Source organism: Alosa alosa, chromosome 21 (genome assembly GCF_017589495.1).
Source record: "Alosa alosa isolate M-15738 ecotype Scorff River chromosome 21, AALO_Geno_1.1, whole genome shotgun sequence".
In the NCBI taxonomy this organism is placed as follows: domain Eukaryota; kingdom Metazoa; phylum Chordata; class Actinopteri; order Clupeiformes; family Clupeidae; genus Alosa; species Alosa alosa.
The window spans coordinates 20,723,118-20,746,878 of record NC_063209.1 but is presented as its reverse complement, the minus strand read 5'-3'; the positions used below and the strand labels follow the sequence as shown (position 1 = coordinate 20,746,878).

General features: G+C 43.9%; 1 protein-coding gene across 1 annotated transcript in view; it reads right to left on the bottom strand.

Annotated features, from left to right (window-relative positions):
- Positions 1 to 23,761, bottom strand: part of atp7a (ATPase copper transporting alpha) — a 35,821-nt gene extending 12,060 nt beyond the window's left edge. The window contains exons 1-19 of the mRNA XM_048231037.1: positions 23,359 to 23,761; positions 22,161 to 22,279; positions 20,074 to 20,608; positions 19,086 to 19,856; positions 16,899 to 17,132; positions 16,423 to 16,586; positions 15,704 to 15,865; positions 15,514 to 15,590; positions 14,500 to 14,722; positions 13,049 to 13,282; positions 12,555 to 12,646; positions 11,184 to 11,311; positions 9,131 to 9,285; positions 8,464 to 8,598; positions 7,728 to 7,922; positions 6,884 to 7,066; positions 5,257 to 5,479; positions 4,613 to 4,759; positions 3,867 to 4,009 (exon numbers count right to left, since the gene is read on the bottom strand). Coding sequence (XP_048086994.1) covers positions 3,867 to 4,009; positions 4,613 to 4,759; positions 5,257 to 5,479; positions 6,884 to 7,066; positions 7,728 to 7,922; positions 8,464 to 8,598; positions 9,131 to 9,285; positions 11,184 to 11,311; positions 12,555 to 12,646; positions 13,049 to 13,282; positions 14,500 to 14,722; positions 15,514 to 15,590; positions 15,704 to 15,865; positions 16,423 to 16,586; positions 16,899 to 17,132; positions 19,086 to 19,856; positions 20,074 to 20,608; positions 22,161 to 22,274 — 3,915 coding nt within the window. The 5' untranslated portion in view covers positions 22,275 to 22,279; positions 23,359 to 23,761. The remainder of the gene's footprint in view (positions 1 to 3,866; positions 4,010 to 4,612; positions 4,760 to 5,256; positions 5,480 to 6,883; positions 7,067 to 7,727; positions 7,923 to 8,463; positions 8,599 to 9,130; positions 9,286 to 11,183; positions 11,312 to 12,554; positions 12,647 to 13,048; positions 13,283 to 14,499; positions 14,723 to 15,513; positions 15,591 to 15,703; positions 15,866 to 16,422; positions 16,587 to 16,898; positions 17,133 to 19,085; positions 19,857 to 20,073; positions 20,609 to 22,160; positions 22,280 to 23,358) is intronic.

The following is a 23,761-nucleotide window of genomic DNA, read 5'->3' as shown; positions in this document are numbered from 1 at the left end:
TTTTTGGAATCTGATCCCTTTATCATACCTGTTCATTCTTACTTGTCGCCGACTTATCGCTCAATTCAAGATGGCTGCAAACGCAAACTTCGCCAAGATACTGTCTGCATAAATCATCTTGTAAGTAAACTACCAGTGCTTTTTCAAAGTTCTCAATGTCTCGCTTTTAAATGTCAGGGCCCTCGGAAGTCTACCAATGAAGTGTGGAGATACATTGAGCCCTCGGAAAATGGTGTGTAAAACAGTGATTTATTTGCATGGTTAGCCTGATGTCAAGCACCACCATTGAAAAAGCTGTTGGTAGCATCGGGCTAACTAGCTTCAGATTTTGGAGTGCAGGGGACAAGCCGAGATGGGCTATGAGACATACGTTCACACTCGGTATCATGTTTCAACACACTTTAGGTCAATATCACTCCGGAATTCTCCTTTAATTAACTAAACTGACATATGGTCCATCACTTAATATGTTTGTGTGGGAACTCAAATTTGTAAACATGATCCTGATGCAAAAAAAAACTACTGTTGATTACTGTTTGAGACTGCATTCGGTACACATTTGTATTGATCCTAACGTCCCGTACCTAAACACATCTGTATTGATCCTAATGTCCCGTACCTAAACACATCTGTATTGATCCTAACGTCCCGTACCTAAACACATCTGTATTGATCCTAATGCCCCGTACCTAAACACATCTGTATTGATCCTAATGTCCCGTACCTAAACACATCTGTATTGATCCTAATGTCCCGTACCTAAACAGTTCAGTATGAATATGTACCTTTACGCCCTGAGAGAAAGTGGAATAGAACATTATGTCCAATATTACAATATGTGGTTTAACGTTCTGCATTATGTCCAATATTCCAATATGTGGTTTAATGTTCTGCATTTCTCATTAGTAGGTCACTTTGATACTAAAAATATGATTCTATGGAATGACTGTATGATAGTTTATGAGATCCTTTTGATATTTATAAGGACCTCTACGTAGTGCTCATTGGTGAGGGAAATAACAGTTTTGCATGTTATTTGTGATGATCTAAAGTGTATATTCACACGGTTAACCTCAAATTACATTGATTGAATCAATTACTAAAATGTCACAGGGTCGCAACCTCCTACATCATCCTCCAGTGTTTTATATACATTTTGATATCTGATATCTCCGCCTAGGAATATCTGTTGTTTTAACTAAATTTAGTGAAGCTTTGCAGGGAAAATGAAATGCTGTGTGCTGTGCTATAAAGAGTGTTGGATGCCTGGACCAAAGCATCAAGGCCATCCTTGCTCTCCCCAATCCACTACAAGTCACAGGAGCACATATGTGAGAGGATGGGTATGTAAATTATATCAGATTACATATTCTAGTTTTGGTTTAGATTTTCCATTTGTAAATTTAATGAAGGCCCAATGGGAAGTATGACCATTTTGCTTAAATACAGGCTAATTGTTTCTCCAAGCTCCCTGCTCCCCTTGCTAATAGAACCTGACCCAAGTTATCCTGTTCAACGTGTAGGCCGCAAACACTGGAAGCCATGCGGACGCTATGTTCCTGCTTCTAGGTAGACACAGATGTGTTTTGACTGTTGATTGGCTAGGTGTGTAGGCCTTGAGCCCTGCCAAGTCCTGCTTTGAGGCCACCATACACTATGGTGAGCAACTGGCTGAATGGGCGACAGTGGAAGACAGACAGGCTCTGAGGGCAGAAAAGGTTCTGGATAAAAAGGGGGAGAGGGGCACGAGTGGCAGAACTTTTAGCTTGGACATATGTATTAATCTCTGCTTCTGGCAGTGACAACACTGACAGAGTTGAAGCATATCAGTTAAAATTCATACTTGGGGGCCAGTTTAGCAAAGTTGTAATCTTACCAACAGCAGTGAATTTATCAAATTGTTGATGCTATGACGCACTTAGCTCTAGGACACAGTGTTATAGGCGACAACATTTTAGCTAAGGGAATAATCTTGCAGCCTTGCTGCAGATCATATGGGGGAGTCTGATTAAGAGTAGTCTGATAACATAGACAGCTAGCTCTTGCAGTGTATCAAGTTATGATTAAAGATAGCTTTTTCTTTCATGGAGGATGAGAGGTTGTTGATGTTGACTTCACTACACTGAACTAATATTGAACTAATAGGTTCATATGTTTATTAACAACACACCCACTGCAGTTGTTATATTGGTATTATTATGTTTTTTTCTTCATTGACAGGGAAAAGGTTTTACAACTGTTTTACAGCTATGCAAACCAGTGTCAAGACCACATTGTTTACAATTATTTTGGATACAGCAATGCAATAAAATAAAATACAACTTTCATTTGTTTCAGATGTTCAGAATATGTTCAGAATAAAGTGCTAACCAAATTCTTTAAAACATTCCTTTAGGCCTGCTTTAAACAATTCTTGATATGAGGCACACAAAAAAAGTATCCATGAAGATCATGATCATGTGAATTTATATTTCATTGCTAATTACTAATTTGGTGACTGATCATAGCAGTATTGCAATTGAAATCTTTTTAATAATGTTAGCTGAAACTTAGGAAGCACTACTGGGGCCTTGGGCCCAGATTTGTATACAGTATCTCTGTGTTTTGTTTCAGGTGCAATCAGTCAAAAGGGGGATCTTTACAGACTCTTCTCTTTTTTTTTCTTTCGTCTATTGTTTCTTTTTCCCCTAGAACTGTTTGGATATTGTTTTTATCACTGGTACTCTGTGGTATGTAAACTTTTCTTCACACCCTGTGAGAAATCAAAGACAGTCAGGGTCACTTTTATACATGCAACCATGGTGTTTCATTTGATTCATTTCCTTTATTGGGTTCTATTTGAGAATTGTTGAGAGACATTTCTTATGTGTTTTGGTTTTATATTCAGCTTTGCCTATGTATTATACACATGGTAAAGAGACACAATTACTGCTTTACTTTCAGTTAATTAGTAGGCTCATTCTGATTCAATCAGATTTGTGCTATTGTTTGGTGTCAAAGGCTTTAAGTATTTTAAAGGGGGACTTGAGAGTATTGGGTTCAGAACTTTTTATTTTTTATTTTATACATGTGATTTATGTCCTGATGCCTCTAAATCGGTTGATAATCTGAAAAGGTGGTACACCAATGGAATTATCCCAACCTGATATAGAAATGATATAGACGAGTTTCTAATCATTTATATTTTATATAGTGGCAATATTTGATGAAATGTTCCAGCCATAAAGGCTGAAAAAGGGGGACTGAGAGAAAGTGGAATAGAACATTATGTCCAATATTACAATATGTGGTTTATGCTGTCTCTCCCTTGATGCGCATCATTGTAAATAAACTCTGTTCCTGATTTTTCATACTATTGGTCTGACTGGGTCTCTATTAAATCTATGGTATCAAAATTACCATCAGCCCCTAGAACACAACTATAACTATGTGCAGTCACACAGCCCATTCTAATCCTACTGTTTCTACTGCTCAATGCTGTGTGTTTCTACTGCTCTAGTTCCCAGGGAGCAATCACACTGATAAGAATGTATATGTGCACAATATAAAGAAAGCCATTGATTGACTACTACCTATTACACAGTGCATTCAGAACGTTTTCAGACCCTTTCAATCTTCAGAGTCTTTCTTTTCCAGTCTTTTAATGAATTAAATATTTACTCTGTTTTGCCTCGTCATTATGGAGAATTGTGGCTAGATAAAAGGGTGGGGGTGAGTTTAATCCATTTTTAAAAAAACAAAAATAAAATAAAACCTGAACGTGTTCTGTAAACGTTTGTGAATGTATTGTGAATGTAGTCGATCTGTCCGTAGCTGTAATGTGTCAGTGCTGAGCGCTAAGGGCTGATGTGTGATGATGTGGTCACCTGTGCAGCGATGGCACGCGCCGTCCTACTGTTGTCTCCGGTCATCAGCACCACCTCCAACCCCATGCTGGTCAGCGTGTGCACTGCCAGCTCCGCTTCCGGCTTCACTGTGTCGGCGATGGCCACCATGGCGCAGAGAACGCCTGCACAGACACACAGAAACAGGTTAACATCCACACACAATGGCCACCATGGCGCAGAGAACCCCTGCACAGACACAGGTTAACATCCACACACAATGGCCACCATGGCGCAGAGAACGCCTGCACAGACACACAGAAACAGGTTAACATCCACACACAATGGCCACCATGGCGCAGAGAACGCCTGCACAGACACAGGTTAACATCCACACACAATGGCCACCATGGCGCAGAGAACGCCTGCACAGACACACAGAAACAGGTTAACATCCACACACAATGGCCACCATGGCGCAGAGAACCCCTGCACAGACACAGGTTAACATCCACACACAATGGCCACCATGGCGCAGAGAACGTATGCTTCAACAGTCCTGAAGATGACGAGAACTCAAGCTACAAAGGCTGTGCTAAGTAGTCCATTATATTTTACTTAATTTTACTTGTGAATATGTCTGGAAATTTAGAAAGAGTCCCGCACACTGACCATTCCGCAATTACACAACAATTGAAAATTACATAACATTTCGGTCTTACACCTTCATCAGGTAAACTTGTGATTATGTCTAAAACTAATATTTGAAATGTTCAAAATGTTCTAACCATCGACAGCAACCAGCACAACAGTGCATCCGCGCCTCTCATGTTCCGTCATGGCTTCATCTACGTCTGACCGCAGCTGTAGCGCGTTCCGGCGCATCCACTCCCGGTTCCCCAGCAGAACCGAGTAGGAGGCCGACTGCACCAGTGCTGAGAAGGAGGGAGGGAGAGAGAGAAGAATGAGAATAAACACTTAGCACTGGACACCGGAAAACATGGACATCAAACGCACACTACATCAAGACTTTAAATTGACAGACTTTAAACAACCACAAAAAAATAGTGTCTGATGTCTGTGTCTGCCTTGTAGCATGTAAAATCCTGGCTGAATATTGAATGGATATATGAAAACATAGCTGAATACAACAGACAGACACATAGACATATTTCATAACAAGGCATCCTATGTGTGTAGCATCCACCTGTTAAAACCAGCCTGGAAGCTAATGATCTGGGTGGTCAGTGTTACATGTATACTGTGTGTTTACTGAATGGTTGAGGTTAGATGAAAATCTGGCCTAATAAAGCAGACCAACACATAATAATGCTGATGCACACTATAGCACAATATCCAATGGGGGAAGCATCAACCAGTGTGGTCAGCACGACACATGAGCTGTGTACTGGACATCCTGGGCTGCTCTTACTGAGTGGCTGCGGGTCCATGATGAGAGGGTGTGAGCTGTCCACCCCTCGGCCGCGCGTGTCGCTGATCTGCACCAGCACGGCGTTGCGCTGGTTCTCCTCACTGTCGCCATCGCTGTCCTCGCGCCGCAGCAGGCCCTCCGTGTTGCTCACCTGGCAGCGGATGCCGCAGCCCGGCACCGACTGGAAGTCCGTGCAGGTGCCCAGCGACTCTGTGCCCAGCTCCTGGGGTGACACGGGGAAACCACACATGGAATGTTTCAGTAACAAAGTAACACAATCATCACCCTGGTAACATGCACCCGTAAATCCTGATTGTGCACACGTTTTGCTTTTTGCTGTGGAAAACAGCTGTGATAGAGCAAGCAAGCATGCTGGTTAACAAGTCACAGGTTATGAACATGGTGTCACCTACTGTAAGTGTTCTGACTAGCAGTAGACTATTACACTAAATTGGAGAAACAAGGGATTAAACTGTCCTAAAGTGTGAGCAATAGTGTCAAAGCCATGACATAGCGGTGTCAAGGCAGCGATTTCACTGGATCTAAACAAATCAATCTACCATTAGAAATCACCATAGCGGTGGCTTTCTTTAATCTATTTCAATAATTTTACAACGCGTTTCTAAGACGTTAGTATATTTTTTTTTTACACTGTAGGAATCACATACTACAACATATTCATACCAACACGATCAAATTTGTGAATACAGAGTTTTATTTTAACATGGGTTTCCTCCGTAAGAGATCTGCATGTAACTTCACAGTATGCGGTTAAAAACCTTAAATTCACAGACGTGTTTTGGCTTTATTTTTTATTTTTTTTAATTTTTTTAAAGTATATTTTTTGGGCTTTTTATGCCTTTAATCAGATAGGATAGTGGAGATTGACAGGAAGCGAGTGGGAGAGAGAGTCGGGGTGGGATCCGGAAAGGACCACGGACGGAATTGAACCAGGTGCCCCAGCCAGTCGCGCCACTGCTGGGGCCTTGGCTTTATTTTTTTTGGCAAAGAACGTCACTCTTAACAGCCGCCAGTCTTCGAGAAGACATGAAATATCCACTGGAATTTTGTTTCTTTCTATTACACCTGCCAGGGAATCCGTGTTATGCGGCTAAGCTGCTGCCTAGCAGGTAAAACACGTTTAAATGGATATATTTATTTTATTAGCTAGAAATGATGCCACATGTCTACATTCAATGCTATTTAAGCCACTTCGAAAGTTTGTTTAGATCCAGTGATTCTGCCGTCATGGAAACGCTACGTCACACTTCTATTCTTTTATTCTATTACATCTGATATTTTGGGGGAATCTTCGCATTTCTTCTATTAGTTACGCATTTTTCGGAGTTTATGATTTTGTTGTTTGGCACCACTGCTCTTCAGGGACCCAGTGGTGCCAAAGCAGCTAAGTGAAACCTCTCCTTGCAAATGGAATAAATATCACAGGGTTCCCACTCTCAAGTCACATGTCAAATTCCATCACCCATGGGATCCATGAGCATCAGAAAAAAAAATCCTTTTGTAGGCTTGTGTGTGCTCTGGTCTACTGTCAGATAGAAGTTGTAAGGGGATTTAATAGGGGCATTTTGACGCCAAGCAAAAGGTTGTGTGCGTCCGTCAGGCCCACCTGTTTGCAGTAGCGCGTGATGGCTGCGCCCAGTGGATGCTCGCTGTGGTTCTCCGCAGTTCCCACGATGGCCAGCAGGCGGGAGCGTGGCACCCGGTTCCCCTCCACAACCATACGCACCTGGACCACCTTGGGTGCACCGTAGGTGATGGTGCCCGTCTTATCAAACACCACTGACTGGATCTGGAGGTAAATGTTGATATAGTTCAAATGCATCGCTTTTACATAGTTTACAATTGCATCAGGTTCAAAGTTAGCCGTTTTGATAAACCACTGTACCTCTTTCCTTCAGAATCTCTAACCCATCTACATTCAGGTAAGAAAATGTGCACAAACATATTTGTATCTTTTCTCTGAAATCCTACACTGAAACAAGCGCTATTAGCTCTGAGCAGCTCATTAAATATTACAGTAAATAAATCACAATTGCTTTCATGCCACTGCATTATCATTCAGACTACGGAGAATCTCATCATATCAACTTCTATTCTTTCTACAAGTAAGACCAATGGTACCTTTCCTACCATACAATCACCCAATCAACTAATTTGAGATATGACAAAATATACTGTGTCTGAAGACAGTTATGGGTGAATTTGATGTAAACAATAAGGGATATTTCTATGGGTTTGAAATATGTGAGACCAATCTAATGTGAAGGCAGGTACAAAGAAGCAAAAAAAAGAGTCGGAAAAGTACACAGCACAGAGTGAGGGGAGCATCATTATCTGAAAATGATGACTATGCCTAATGAACGTCTGAGACTTAATAAAGGTAGAATGAATGAAATTAGTCAGTGCCATCGGAGCAAGCGAGGGCTGCCCCTGTGAGGTCATCTCCTCACCCTGTGTGCCATCTCCAGCGGCTCGCCGCCCTTGATGAGGATGCCGTTCTGCGCGCCCACCCCTGTGCCCACCATGACTGCAGTCGGGGTTGCCAACCCCAGAGAGCAGGGGCACGCGATGCACAGCACCGTGATGGAGGCCTGGAAGGCGAAGCGCACCACCACTTCTGCCTTGGAGATGCTCTTGTTGTAGCCCTACAAGACACGGAGAGGACAACAGCATGAACAACAACAGCTCAAACATCCACAGCATCTACAACAACTGCCAACCGGAGTCACATCCACTATTAAATCACTTTGCCTACAAGTTAGGTGTGTTAAACAACACTGATAAAAATATATATATATATATTTTGTGAGTCCTCATAAATTACTGCTACACACTTGTATTTGGTGACTACTTTAAGAGGGTAAATTTCAGGTTAGTAGATAACACTGCATGTAAACACAATCTATCCTGTGTCTTAAAGCTAGGGAACAGCTCTGTAATACTGGATGACTATGGCACGACTCTTCTTAACACAATGTTTTTCATCCTAACATAGCATGCCCATTGCACAACGCAGGGGCTGACAATCTTGACGACTCAGTTCCTGTCACTTGACATGAAACACACACTTGAGATCACATGTTTATACACACACGGGATCAGGCTGAGATATGGTGAGAGAGCAGAGAGAGAGAGAGAGAGAGAGAGGGAGAGAGGGAGAGAGAGAGAGGGAGAAAGAGGACTCACAGGGAAGTACTTCTCCACCAGAGGGAAGTTCACAAACCCAATCAGGATCCAGGCGATCAGGGTGAGGAGAGAGACGCCCACTATGAAAGGGACAAAATACCCGCTGATCTTATCGGCAAACTGCTGAATGGGAGCCTGTAGGAGTCAGAAGACACACACACACACACACACACACACACACACACACACACAATGAGATCATGGTGAACCACCTTCAAAAGGCCTGTTGGCTTGAAGGAATGCAACTTTGCTTCTTTTCACAAAGCTGGATAATGTGAAGCACATTCCAAGCTGATGAGTCACACTCAAGGTCAGAAAAAAACGCCACCCGATGCTCAACATTGGCAGACTAACAATGAACCATGGCATTTTCACACGTCTAATCAGCGCTCTGACAGAGATCCTCTTTGAGATGAAAAAAGGGAGAGATTTGAGCTGCCACTCCTCCGCACTGGGTTCTAGATGTCATGACACACACTGATTCAGTTCAAGCCAACCTGCACTATCAGGCATGCTACAATGGCTGCACCACACACAGGCACACGCACAGGCACACGTACACGCACGCACACACACACACACACACATGTACATGCATTCATGTGCACACACACATAACATCAACAAACCAACAGACAAACACAAACAGAGGGACAGGCAGGGCCACCTTGGAAGTCTGCGCCTCCTCCACCAGCTTGACTATCTGGGAGAGCGTGGTGTCCGAGCCCACGTGGGTGGCTTGGACCAGCAGACAGCCGTTCTGGTTGATGGAGCCGGCGATCACCGTGCTGCCAGGTTTTTTAGTCACAGGCATGGCCTCCCCTGGACATACAGGACAAAACCATTTCAGTTAAAATAGAGGTGACGTGATCAACATGAAACATGATCACTCATATGGAGTGGCATGCACTCACAATTTAAGGCAACCTGGTTGACATTTCTGTCACACAGCTAGGCAAGTGAGAGATAATCTTTGAAAAAAGCAGGAAATGAATTATGAAAAATAAGACTAAACCTTGAAAAAGGCTTCTAGTTTTGCAAGATTCTTCGTCCATCTTGCATGCACTCCTCTTTTGGGGTCAGGTCTATCCACAGATTTACCAGTGTAAATACACTTCTTTACCAATTTTGTGTGACAAATTATTTTGCAAACATCTGTAAACAGCACCACTGCAATAATTAACCACATGGACTTAAAGGGGAGCTTTGTTACGTTAGTGACCGGAAACAGAAATCAGAGAACAGAAAACCACTGACTGTAGCAACAGTATTTTTTTTTTATCTATTGAGGTTGACAAACAGAGGTTCATCTCTAGGGACCTTGTTGTCAGACAATTGAGTGTCCTCAGTGGCAAAAACAAGTGGTTTCTTTCACCATTGATGCTGTGTCTTGAGGGTTCCATTGTATAGCCTTTTTGTGTTTTCTAGTTATAGCACTCTAGTTCAATACTGGACCGATTGTGCTTGTTTTTGTCCTTAGTAAAAACTTGGGACTCCAAAGATTGGCTCATTACCAGATAAAACAACAGTTGCATAAACGATGACTTTTCAACTATTCAAATATTTGTAAATCATGACCAATCCCTACCCGAACTTATTAAGGTCTGAGACCTTCGTAAACATAATCTGAGAGCTTTTGTATTGTGCCCATTTTCTTTTTCATTAAATAAAAAAACCTATGAAATGTTAAAAATACCATCTAATCTAATGCGTTTGGGGATCAGCTCATCAACTCATGGAGCTATTCACAGCATGTTTGTATGTCATTGTGTAACACCACCATGACACCAGGAAAAGATGCATCAACACACTGAAAATAATCATTATCCATTACATAAACAAGCTGGCAACCATGAATTCAAATTTAGGGTAGAATTTTGCATCCACCATGCAAATCAAGTGAGGTCATTTTCAGTGAAGCTCTTCTCCACTTAAATCAGAGGAAACTACAGCCAAGCATAAATACTAAAAGCAGACACAGTCCAGATCTTGTTGATAAAAGTTGATGAAAGATAGAATTACTGATGTGATGTGTTCGTGGTACAGCAAAGAGAGGCCAACGTGACTGTGCCATTGTATCCCTTTGTTATTTGTTACTGACACACACACACACGCACACGCACACGCACCTCCTCATGTCTTTTGTGAACGCTCCAACAAAAATGTCTTGATGCCTATGATTACCTCTGCAGGACGGACAATAGTGTTCTGCCTGAAGCCACTGCTTAGAATAGCACTGCCGGTACTTATAGTCTGGAAAAAGGCCATAATCATCTGCATTGGAGGCAGGTGCTCTGTGGAGTGGCCTCTTCTGTTCTGTCCTTAACCAGAACCACTCAACAGAATAAGCCATCGTACTGTCCTGACTCCTGGGCTTTATGGGGTTTTTCCCCCTGACTGCTTTATAACCATCGTTTGCATACAAATATGCATGCAGTACACACGCAGTACACACGCAGTACACACACACATTCACTGTAATATGAAAAATATATTATAAAAAACGATGGCATAAATGCACACATTTGAACAAAAAATAAAATAACCCCATTTTGTTTTCTTCATTTTAGACCAATTCTTCAAATTTTGAAAATAACTTCTGCTAGCAACTACTACACTTTTCTGTGTAGATATTTAAATAAGACCACTGGAGGTGACTGTCTCAAACCTCGGTTTAAACCCTTTTCGGCAACATAATCTGAATAAATCTGATAAGCCACCTGTGATGAGTGATTCATCAGCCATGGAGTGGCCTTCGATGACACGCCCATCCACCGGGAACTTCCCCCCAGGCACCACCTTCACCACGTCCCCTCTCTGGACCAGCTCCACGTCCACCTGCTCCTCACTAGACAGGGGGAGGAAGGAGGGGGGAGAGAGGGAGAGAGAGACGGAGGAAGGGAGAGAGAGAGGGATGGAGGGAGAGAGGGGGAGAGAGGGAAAGGAAGGTAGAGAGAGGGAGGGGAGAGGGAGAGAGAGAGACGGAGGGAGAGAGAGAGAGAGGGATGGAGGGAGAGAGAGAGGGATGGAGGGAGAGAGAGGGGGAGAGAGGGAAAGGGAGAGAGGGAGGGAGGGATGGAGGGAGGGAGAGAGAGAGAGAAAGGGGGGAAGAGAGGATGAGAGAGGGTGAAAGGGGACAAAGTGGGGGTCAGATAGACAGAGAGACCAGAGCAGGCATGAAGAGGCCATGAGAGGAAGACGAGATTAGAAAACAGACCAGGTCAGACAAAAAGATGAGAGCACAGAAAGGGAGAGGGAATGAGACAGAGAGAAAGAGAGAGAGAGAGAGAGAGAGAGAGAGAGAGAGAGATACGGTTAAAAAACAGATCAGACAGAAGTGGAATACATGAGAGGCCAAGAGAGATGGATGCAGACAAACAGACAGAGAGACCGACAGAGTGTTCATGGGACACAGAGAGGGGGAAGAGCACGTGTTGCTCAGCTACAGGCCAAGAGATGGATGCAGACAAACAGACAGAGAGACCGATGTTCATGGGACACAGAGAGGGGGAAGAGCACGGTTGCTCAGCTACAGGGCAAGAGGAGATGGATGCAGACAAACAGACAGAGAGACCGACAGAGATGGGACACAGAGAGGGGGAAGAGCACGTGTTGCTCAGCTACAGGCCAAGAGAGATGGATGCAGACAAACAGACAGAGAGACCGACAGAGTGTTCATGGGACACAGAGAGGGGGAAGAGCACGTGTTGCTCAGCTACAGGCCAAGAGAGATGGATGCAGACAAACAGACAGAGACCAAGAGAGTGTTCATGGGACAAGAGAGGGGAAAGAGCAGTTGCTCAGCTACAGAAGAGAGATGGATGCAGACAAACAGACAGAGAGACCGACAGAGTGTTCATGGGACACAGAGAGGGGGAAGAGCACGTGTTGCTCAGCTACAGGCCAAGAGAGATGGATGCAGACAAACAGACAGAGAGACCGACAGAGTGTTCATGGGACACAGAGAGGGGGAAGAGCACGTGTTGCTCAGCTACATTTCTGCGTTCGCTGTTCACACAATCAAATCTGTGAGCATAAACTGAGTGTGAAAATAATCTGATCACAGAAATGCCCAAAGGAATGTAGCCTACCTGATCACTGACATGTCGGCATTCAGACTCACTACAGTAGCCTCTGTGGCCTGCAGCGACATCAGCTTGGACAGGGCCTCCGAGGTCTTACTCTGGGCAGTGACGAGAAGTTCACAACATTTTTACTCTTTTTGGCTTTTCACACACCTAGACGTAAAGCAAGTTTTCAAGTAGCAATGTGACATGCTATCAGAGAATGCAGAGGCTGATGCACCATTTAATTCAATGTGTACAGCAATCCTACTGTCTTACACTAGATAGTAGCACTTACAGTTCTCAGAGAGGTCAACAAGTACACCTTTGTACTTTACTTTTACTATTTTGTTGTATTGGGAAAATTAAGTGGTCTAAGAGAAATGACTAAATCCACACATTTGTGCAAGCAGACTCTTTCTCTACCTCAACCACTTGTGCTCAACACAATCTCTGTACAGCAAAGTGCGACACATAAACAGATAACATAAGTAAACAATGACACAGGTAACACTGTTTACCTTGGCAATCTGTTCTAACCACCTGCCGAGAGAAATAAAGACAAACAGCATAGGGGGCGTGTCGAAGAAAGTGATGGGGTTGACTGGTGCCCTCTCTCCCATGGCAACCAGCAGGATGACCAGAGAGTAGGTGAAGGCTATGGAGGTTGCCAGGACGATGAGAACATCCATGTTGGCTGTCCTATGCTTTAGGGCTTTGTAGGCCTGGATGTAGAAGTAGCGGCCACCGATGAACTGTGGAGAGAGTTGAAAAGGTTTATGGAACTGATCTCTAATCAATACATAAGTACATAAACACTGAACACAAAACATGACACAATCAATGGGGTGGGTCATGATTTTCTTGACTTAAAACTGACTGGGGTTTTATAAAAGTACCTCTTCCAGGAACTAAGCACTCACTGCCCTAAGGACAGGCAGAGCAAACTCGGCTCCTAATGGATCCATGATTACATTTCCCATGCACCGCTGAATGTCACAGTCCCCCAGCATGCGTAACGGAGGGGAACTGAGCTAGCATGCCAGTTGCCCATGTAAATCCTCACACCCCTAACCTTAAGAACGCTTCTAACCGCGGAGTTGGAAGCCTGGACTTTTAGCTCAGTGGTTGAAGCGTTCGACTCCCACGCCGGGGTGTGTCGAGGTGGCGGGTTCGAGGGCCGTGAGCGGCGGACGAATTACGACCTCTGTTACACATGCACTGCTGAATGTCACAGTCCCCCAGCATGCACTACTGAATGTCACAGTCCCCCAGGTGCTAGTGTCCCTTATCACATTCTTATCTGTCATGTGTGGGGAACTAACACCTTACTGGAGATTTCCACCCTCAAGGGAGACATAAGCTAGACTGAAACTAATGTACACTCCCTCTGTCTTGAACATGACACAACAATGTGTTTACACTGCCTTTGTCTTTAACATGACACAACAATGTGTTTGCACGGCCTGTCTTTAACGTGACACAACGTGTTTACACTGCATCTGTCTTTAACGTGACACAATGTGTTTATCCATTTGTTTTTCTATGTATATTATGCTCTACATTCGCTCTAGAATAGAAGTGAAGGGTAAAAATATACTTCCTCTTTTGTTACTGGCTGCAATATACACCCACAAAGCACTGCCGGAATAAACTGATACACTGATTCTAATGGAATTCTATGGCTAACAATAGCAGGACATCAGACAGGCAACTGAAAAATGCTTCTAAAATGGCTCTTGTGTAAATTCCCAGTCCATTGTTCTGGTGCAGGGTTGTTTATATTTGAGGTCAACAGCCTAAAAACAACACTTCTGCCTTCTCTGTTTCTGAAGCACATTACTGATTCCTTCTAGAGTATGCCTAAGCCACTTTGTTGGTTTTCCACTGACATATTTTCAAGTATATATACCAAATGTATATATACCACCCCCACCAACACACACACACACACACACACGAGTGCCCTCACCTGCACGGGCACACAGAAGAGGAAGGAGAGCAGGTTCATGATGGACAGGCCAGGCATCAGTTGATGCTCCAGGTACATGTTCTGGTGCGCGTGTTGCCGCTCTTCGGGCGTGGCGTTGTGGTGGTGCGCCGAGCTGATCTGTTGGTCCGCCACAATCATGTAGATCATCATGCCCATAACAGGCACGCAGAACACCAGGCTCACCAGGAACGACCTCCTCCACCTGAGACAGCAAGGCAGAGGGCATTCACACATCGCTTCAAATGGAATCAAATCTTAAGCCAAACTAGATAGATAGATAGATAGATAGATACTTTATTGATCCCCAGGGGAAATTCAAGGTCTCAGCAGCATACAGACAACACATACACATTCTTTAACAGCAGAAAAAGTAATTAAAGTATATAATATAAAACACAACTAAGCAATAAGGACAGTAGAAGATAAAGAATATACTAAATATACTCAAATACAAATTATACTAACTAACACTTAATCTAAATCAATTCTAAAAACAGTATCCACATAGTGGTGATTAATCAATCAGAGGCGCTTGCAATGGCTGAGGCAGGGACAGTTAACTAACAAAACTACAAGCCTGAATAGCACAAACAAAAAGTAAATGTAATAGAAGAAGAATGAGTTTACAGCTGAGGTGTAAAACAATGATATCAGATCAAATGTGGGGATGCACTGATGTATTGCCAAATATTGGTATCGGTTATGCTGCATCAATTCTGCACTAGGCAAGTTGTGCTATGAAATGAAATGGTTCAGTTTTTATGAATATTTTTTGTGTGAGCATATCAGTGAATACCCCTGACCACAGAAACAGAAAATTCTTGGGCCAGCAGCATGGGTCCAAATTTCAATCTTAACCGTTCTATTTCATCAGAATTTCACAACCGGTGCATCCCTGATAAAATGTACACATTTTACACACAGACACATATTTCCTAATAGACTGATTTATTAATTACAATTACAGACAGGGGGTGAGGTGTGCTAGCTTACTGCTGTATCTCCCGACTGTGATCCAGGTGATTAGCCGAGCGATCCCTCTTCACTAGTGATGCTTCAAAGCCCAAATTCTGTTTAAAAAAAAAAAAAAAAAAAAAAGAATGACGTTATAATCCCAACCTGCCTTCGACAAAAGACCAAACATCAAAAACAAACATTTATACAAACAAGCACTGATGCTTACCTCAATCAGCCTGATGAGATCACGGGGTCCTGTTACCTCCGGGTCATACTTGATGTGGGCTTTGTTGGTTGCCAGAGCAACGGAGGCGTAAACGACGCCCTTCTGTTTCATGAGGTTGGACTCAATCTTGTGCACACAGGAGGCACACGTCATGCCTCGCACCTGTCAGACAGTGCCAGGCCGCTTTGTGAGAGATTTTTAAGCTTGCGTGTTGGATAACAGTACTTGTGTTTGACACTTTAACAGGCAGGTTGAACAAATGCGAGGCACAAAGAGTAGTTTGTGATAATTACTCAGTGACCATCTCCACAACACTAGATTGTTCAGCAAATGCAGTGGATTTTACAAAGTTTGTTCTTTCATGTCAAACTGTTATAACATTTCGGTAGATTATTCATCAATAACCAATACGGTGATCATATTGCCTCAGGGGCATTAGGGTCTCATCCTATTCCATCACTTCTCTGCATCTTCCCCCTCTTTCTTAACACAATCTGTCCATCTTCTCCCAGGGGCACAATAGTGGAAGCCGGGAATCGAACCCACAACTTTCAGGCTCTTGCACGCTAGCCCAGCTCCTCAACCACTACACTTAGTGCACTACCAATTCCCCATTTCCACAGCCCTCTCTCTCCCCCTACTTTTCCCCTTTCCTGCCCCCCCCTCCTCATCTTTATAGTCTAGTCGCATGTCTTTCATCCTCTCTCAACCCTACTCACCACCAGCTCCAGCGAGCCATCCGAGCCGTCGTAGTTCTCCATCACCGAGGCGGTGAAGCCCAGCTCCCTGATGCACTCGGCTATCTTCAGCGGGTCTATGACGCTGGGGTTGAAGCGAACCTCTGCTTTGCTGGCCATCAGAGCCACCAGCACGGAATGCACTCCTGTACACAGACGAGAGCACAGGCAGCGCTGTTAGCAAAGCATGGCTGAGCATAACCACATAGTTCAACTGATGGTCTGATTTTATTTTAACGTCCCCAGTTTTATTGCACTTGGGCCTAACAACAAGCAAACCATCTGTTGGCACAACCAGAGTTATGGTTGTGATTATGGTCAGTCTTGATCCGTCAACAAGTGGTTAACAATCAGCCTCAAGGCAGCTATATCACCAATTAAACAGATGAAACAAGCCATTTAGGGCCTTGAAGAAGTACAAGAGACTTGGGAAAGGGATCTGTCCCTGTGGAAACTACCGTGCTCATTTTTGAGGTTCCTTTCGATGTTGGCCACGCAGGACGCACAGGTCATTCCCCCGACCTGGATGAAGCATTTGGAGTACGTCTGGGCGGTTCCGTTGGCCGGCCCTAGTTCCTCCTCCTCCTCCGTGTCCCTCTCTTTCCCGCTGCCGGAGGATGGAGACAGGGCCTGGCTGCGCAGGGACGGAGGGCTGCTGGAGCTGGCGGGCCTGGGCACCAGGGAATTGGTCTCTGTCAAGTAGAAACAGCCCTGTTGTGTAACTGACATTTAATGAAGACTCACTGACCTGGATATGCACTTTGCTATAGACCCTTTCAACAAGAAAAACAAAAACAATGTTCTATTTTGTTCCCAATCTACTTCCTCTGCATTAAGATAACATATGGAATGTTAAAACTTTCTTGAATTTCCCCTTGGGGATCAATAAAGTATCTATCTATCTATCTATCTATCTATCTAAAACGGAAGCCTTGTGGGAACAACTATGATGCTGATAATGGAACTCTTGAAAGGGTCCATAGGGAGGCTGGAGACACAGTCAGCAATGTAATGAATCAATAGAAAAGTCATGAGCTTGGGAAACTTCAATGAACTGTTCTGAAAGAGTCTGTTACAGGAAACTGTATACATAACGACAGAAAGGAATGTAAGACCAGGACAAAGTCCAGCCGAACTCCTCAAGCTTCATAAATGCTTAGCTATGAATCATCAGATACCAAAATTAGCACAATGTTCTTCCTTATTTTTAATTAGCAAATTTAATGTAAAGTTTCATTGCTACTCTGATGACACATAGCTGTATGTCCCTGCCCTACCAAACGACCCCTCTTAAGTCTTTAAAGTAGAGGAAATGTCAGGAAATGGTTGTGTAAGAATTGTTCTACTGTTAAATGCTGATAAAACAGAATTCTTGGTAGCGAGACCAGCCAAATGCAGAACCATGTATGAAAAAGTGAATGTCAAAGTTGATGACTGTACCATTACTGAAAGCCCAACTGTCATCATTCTTGACTACCATCTTACAGTCCAGTCTCACATTAAGGCCAGGACTTATCACCAGGACTGCATTTTACCTATATTGCCAAAATAAGATCCGTTTTGACATTGAGGGATGCGGACACACTGATTCATGCATTTGTATCCTCAAGGCTGGATTACTGTAATGTCCTGTTGTCTGGTCTTCCTGCCTGTGTAACGAGAAGTCTCCTGCTTGTTCAGAATGCTGCAGCCAAGAGTTCTGACAAAAACTAAGAAATGTAATCACATAAATCCTGTTTGAATTTCTCTTCATTGACTACCTATTCAAGCAAGGGCTGATTATAATATTCTTAACTTACAAAGCTTTAAACGGTCTTGCACCCTCTTATTCGTCAGATCTCATTATCCCCTATTGACCCTTTCAAGAGAGTTCCATTATCAGCATCATAGTTGGCCCCACAAGGCTTCCGTTTAAACATTCCATATGTTATCTTAATGCAGAGGAAGTAGATTGGGAACCAATAGAACGTTCAAGCATTGTTTTTGTTTTTGTTGTTGAAAGGGTCTATACTCGTGCTCGCCCTCGCCGATCCCTGGATGCTGGTCTCCTGACTATCCCATCCGTTAAAAAGAGATCAACTGGTCACAGAGGTTTTGCTTTCCGGGCACCCGGTCACTTTGGAATAGCCTTCCACGTCATGTCAGGGAAGCAAGCTCTGTAAATACCTTTAAATCCAGTCTGAAAACATTTTTTTTTTTGAAACACTACGGCCCGGTTTTAAACTTATAATACCACTTTGTCTATTCTTTGCCCATTTTCACATATTATAACTATTATTTTAGTATACTTTACAGTTATCATTATTTTTTTTATGTTTAATTCAATTATTTATGCTTTATTTAATTTTATGTTTTACTATATTTTATCCTATACATTCAATATATATATATATTTTTTTTTACTGATTTTTATTTCTATTTTTATTTTACTTTACTTTTATTTTTATCCATTTCTTTATTTTATCAAATGTGTTGCTCATTTGATTGTTTGACTGATTGTGTTTGTGTCTCATTTTATTGAATTTGTTGCCGTTAGCTTGTTTTAACTGTACCAAGTGTTCTGAAACCATAGTCAATGGCGATACTGCACTTTAAATAACTATACATTGAATTGAATTGAATTGAATTGAATTGAATTGAATTACCTGGCAAGAAGGCATCAAAGCCCATGTCCTCTATGGCTTCCCTTATCTCCTCCGGCGAGGTCACCAGCGGGTCATACTCAAAGGTGCCCTGGTGTTCGGCCAGCGACACCTTGGCTGACCTCACCCCTTTCTTCTGTGAGATCATGCCCTCGATGCTCTGAACGCAGGAGTTGCAGGTCATGCCCTCGATGTGGATCTCCGCCACGGACACCAGGGGCTGGAGGAAGCTGGCGTCTGGGGAAGAGAGCGGGTGCTGGGGCTGGCGGAGGTTGGCGTCCGGTGGGCACAGTGGGGCAGGGGGCAGAGGGGAGGCGGACGCTGAGCCGGTGGGGGTCGGCCTCGGGTCTCCGTTGACCGTTTGAGTTCGGAACTTGCCGGGCGGAAGGGCCTCGATGACCCGCTGTAGCGTTGCCACAGTAACCGCTCTGGGGTCATGCTGGATGGTGGCCTGTTCCGTCTCCAGGGAAACCACCACTGAGGTGACGCCAAGCAGCTTGCCGATGTTGTCCTGGATGTTGGTCACACAGGACTGGCAGTGCATGCCCGTGACCCTCAGCAGGCTGGTGACCTCTGCAGGCTGGGCCACAGCGCCCCCCTCAGGCACGGTGGCACTCACCAAGCGCTCCATTTCAGTAGCAGACAGCTGCAATGGCCGAGGCTTTGACTTGACAAAGGCCTTGAAGCCAGCTACGGCTATCTGGCTGATGATCTCATCCACTGTGATAAGGTATGGCAGGTACAGTATTGTGGCCTCTTGGGACTCCAAAGACACTGAAACAGCCAAATGAGAAACATTAAAGGAAATTTAAGAACTGCCTAATTATCTTTATTTTGTAATGTATGTGGCACTCAAGAGATACACGAGCGTATTGGAAAAAATACTTTTGAGTTTAACGTCAGATGAAGATTACACATTTTACACGAGTAACAGCCAACAAGTCCATGCTGGTGTTTTGTCTCATGTAGAAAACAAAAACTGACCACTTACCTTTGATCTTCTCGACGCCATTGAGTTTGCCGATCTTCCCTTCGATGGTGGTGGTGCAGGAGAGACACACCATCCCCTCCACACGCATCCTCACCAGCTCCGCTCCGGAGGAGCGTGCCACCGGCCCGTCCGGAGGGGGGCTGAGGGGGGACAGGGGGGACAGGGGGGACGTTGCGGAGTCTGGACTGGGTGCGGTGGCCATCGCTGGCGATGCCAGCTTACTCAACACCCCTCCAAGCTGCTCCGTGCCCGTGAGGGAGGACACATATGTGACCGAGATCCCCAGATCTTCGCCGGCCTCCACGGCGCACAGCACACCCTGGAGCTGGGACAGCGCCGCCAGCGCCTCCTGAAGCGAGTCCACAGGGACGCCCGTGATGGGGAACATTTGTGTCTCCGTGGCAACAGGCGTTACTTCGGCATCAGCCGCTAGAATGCACTCGAAACCCATGTCGTCGATAGCTTCTGCTAGGGACTCGGGGCTCTGAGATGCATGGTCAAAAACTACTGTGGCATTCTTTAGTTCTAGTGATACCTGTGGATTGTGACAAGAGACCACATATTGATCCAGTACATTTTAGAACTGTACAGTCAATACTACAGCACAGCACTGGAAAATCCCTTGTGTTCACACAAGCAAATAACTCAGCAGCTACGAGAGCATATGGAGCCTTTAAAGTTGTGACACATACTATAAACCGAATCTTGCACAATGGATTTATGAACACTATTGTGACACCTCTACGTTATAGGTCAGAACCACTGACGTTCTGGGAACAGAATCAACCCTTTGCTCTGACCTCCACGCATGTGCTTGTGGATGTGGGTGGATCTCTCTCTCTCTCTCTCTCTCTCTCTCTCTCTCTCTCTCTCTCTCTCTCTCTCTCTCTCTCTCTCTCTCTCTCTCTCTCTCTCTCTCTCTCTCTCTCTCTCTCTCTCTCTCTCTCTCTCTCTCTCTCTCTCTCTCTCTCTCTCTCTCTCTCTCTCTCTCTCTCTCTCTTTCTCTCTCTCTCTCTCTCTCTCTCTCTCTCTCTCCCCTTGTGATTTAACCAAAGCATCACCTGACCTTTGAGCACAAAGCTACAAGTCAGGCCCTCAGTGCTCCAAGCATTCCTCTTTTCTGAGGTTTACTCAACTAAGAGGGGGTTTTAACAAAATGCTCCTCCTCTAGTCATTTCAAGTCACTTTCTACAATAAAACTAGTCTACAATACAAAACTGCGCCACTCAACCACCCTCAGACGTTTAATAGCATTTGCCTGGGATGTCAAAATCAATCTACCCAGCATAGTGCATGCCCAGTACTAAAAAGGCCAAGCCTCAATCAGATGAAGACTATTACATTATCTCCTTGTTCAACCCTTGCCTAGGGGCTTAGCTGCACAAGAAGAGAAAGGGCATGCCAAATTAACAAACAATATGAGGACATCTCAGGGCTAAACACATGAGTGCTTTTCCTCAATTGCCCCACTGCCCCGTGGGGTAGAGGGTAATTACACTCCTTATCTGTCTTTATAGCTCGGAGGTCTATAAAGTGTTCCTGCAGTAACGTGCTGCATTGGCACAATGCTCCATGACACGTCGCCATGGTACCTGCTTGTTAACATCACCCGTGAGATCATGGACCACTGACGGTAGTGTTTTCACTGAAAAGCAGCCTAGGCTAAACAAATTGGCGTTTGATTGTGTTTTAAAATCAAACTGATCATGCTAGGACCTAGAGACAATAGCCTTGTCTGTGTGACACAAGAAGAGGCTAACAAGGCTAAAAATATTCAATAGCTCTAAGCTACATGTCGACTGATTGTTAGAAAAAACAGAGGGGTGAATAAGAGAATGAACAATGGTGGCCTGAGGGTTATGTGCTCTCTCGTCCCCAGCCAGTGCAACGCAATACAACACAATTCATTTCAGAGGACTGTGTTAACCATCAGCTTTTCAGTAACCAAGGTGTACTTTTCAATGCTTTTTACGTATCAAACAACACCGCAAAACTATTAATATTACAATTTTTACTGACATTTATTAATCTAAATCATTCCCTCCATGCGTTAGTCATGGTTAAAAAAAATGCAATGAGGCCATTACCCGAATGTGGATTACTCCAGGAAGGCCCCCGATTTGCTGCTCAATGGACTGGACACAGGACCCACACGTCATGCCCTCTACCCCCAGGGTCACGCTTTTCACATCTGTCTTCATTGTGCCTAGGGGTGAGCACCACAGAAATTAATATATTGTAAGAATTCAGCCCCTCCTTTGCATAGGACAGCAGTATGGACAGGACGATTAACTCATCTATAAACTATGACAGGCAACTTAACACCTACCAGGATATGACCAAGACACCATAGTAAAATCTGAGTTAAAATCGACAGCAACAACAAATATCGTTCCCATTTGTCCAACATTTGATGGAAATTTATTAAGAGTAAACCCCTTGAACATGAGGCTGCCTGCACACATTGACACCCTGAACGGGCAGTCTAAACTCCTATCTTTGGGTCCAGAGCATCTGCACCCCTCATCCATCAGACAAAACACCTTAGTAGTGAAAGACCATCGCACTTGGACTAGAATGAATGGCGCTGAACTACTATGACAAGAAGCTTCAAATGTCCATACACGTGACTTAGAAGCTTCAAATATCCATACACGTGACAGTTTATACAATCCCACCATAAAACAAAAGGAAAGGGGAAGTTAAATCAGGCATTTCATTGCTGTCATAGTTTCGTTAACGTTACACCCTTCCGTTCATATCCCATTCGACCATCTGCCCACAGGTTATTATTGCCAAAACGTGAGGTTCAAAACTTCTTATTTAACTGAACCTATGTTTAACCTCTTGCGTGTTGCTTGCACAGACCAGTACATGGCCGATTCAGGACAATCCAGAGTTGATACTAGGATGATACTCAATACTAATGATAGCAACTTTACTAACTGCGTACTTATCTTGTACTGTAACGTCAACGTTACATTTTCTAAACACGTTGTTTTTAAACAACCTACGCATTAATATCACGGACCAGTCAGCTTTAGAAATGTACAGTCAACTCAACTCTTTAGCTCAGATCAAGCAGCCAACGCTGAATTCGGCTGACCCCAGTTGATACGTTGCCTGTCATACATTATTGACAAGTTAACGTTAGCTACCACAGAAAAAAACACCATCAAAAGTTTATGTTAACAGAATCATGGATCTGTCATTGGTAAACACTAGTCAATAAAGGTAGTTGCTATCTCTAAAATAACACTGGTGACAACAAAATTAACAACTTACCTTGTCAACGCGTGAAGTCAGATTATTACAAAACACACGAACGGACGATTTTGATGGCTGGCTGGCTAGCTAGCATTTACCAGAGCTGACATTAAACGTCGCTGCAAGTTACTTAGCTAGCAAGTTAGCAAGCTAGCTAACTTAATCTGACTACCTCACCATTTACACACTAAAGCTTCCGCAGCATGTTTCATAACAAATCCCATACTGGCAAATTAATCCCATCAGAGGAATGGGCAAGCTGATAACTGTAAAGAAAACGTCCAATCTACTTGTTTTGTCTGATATAACGGTTTCCAGATGATCAACAAATAGCAAGTAACATTAGCACTTTCGCCCTCTCCTCCTCCAGCCCACTACTCTCCATTCAGTCGCGTGTTCAAGAAAGTCATCGAGCGAGCTC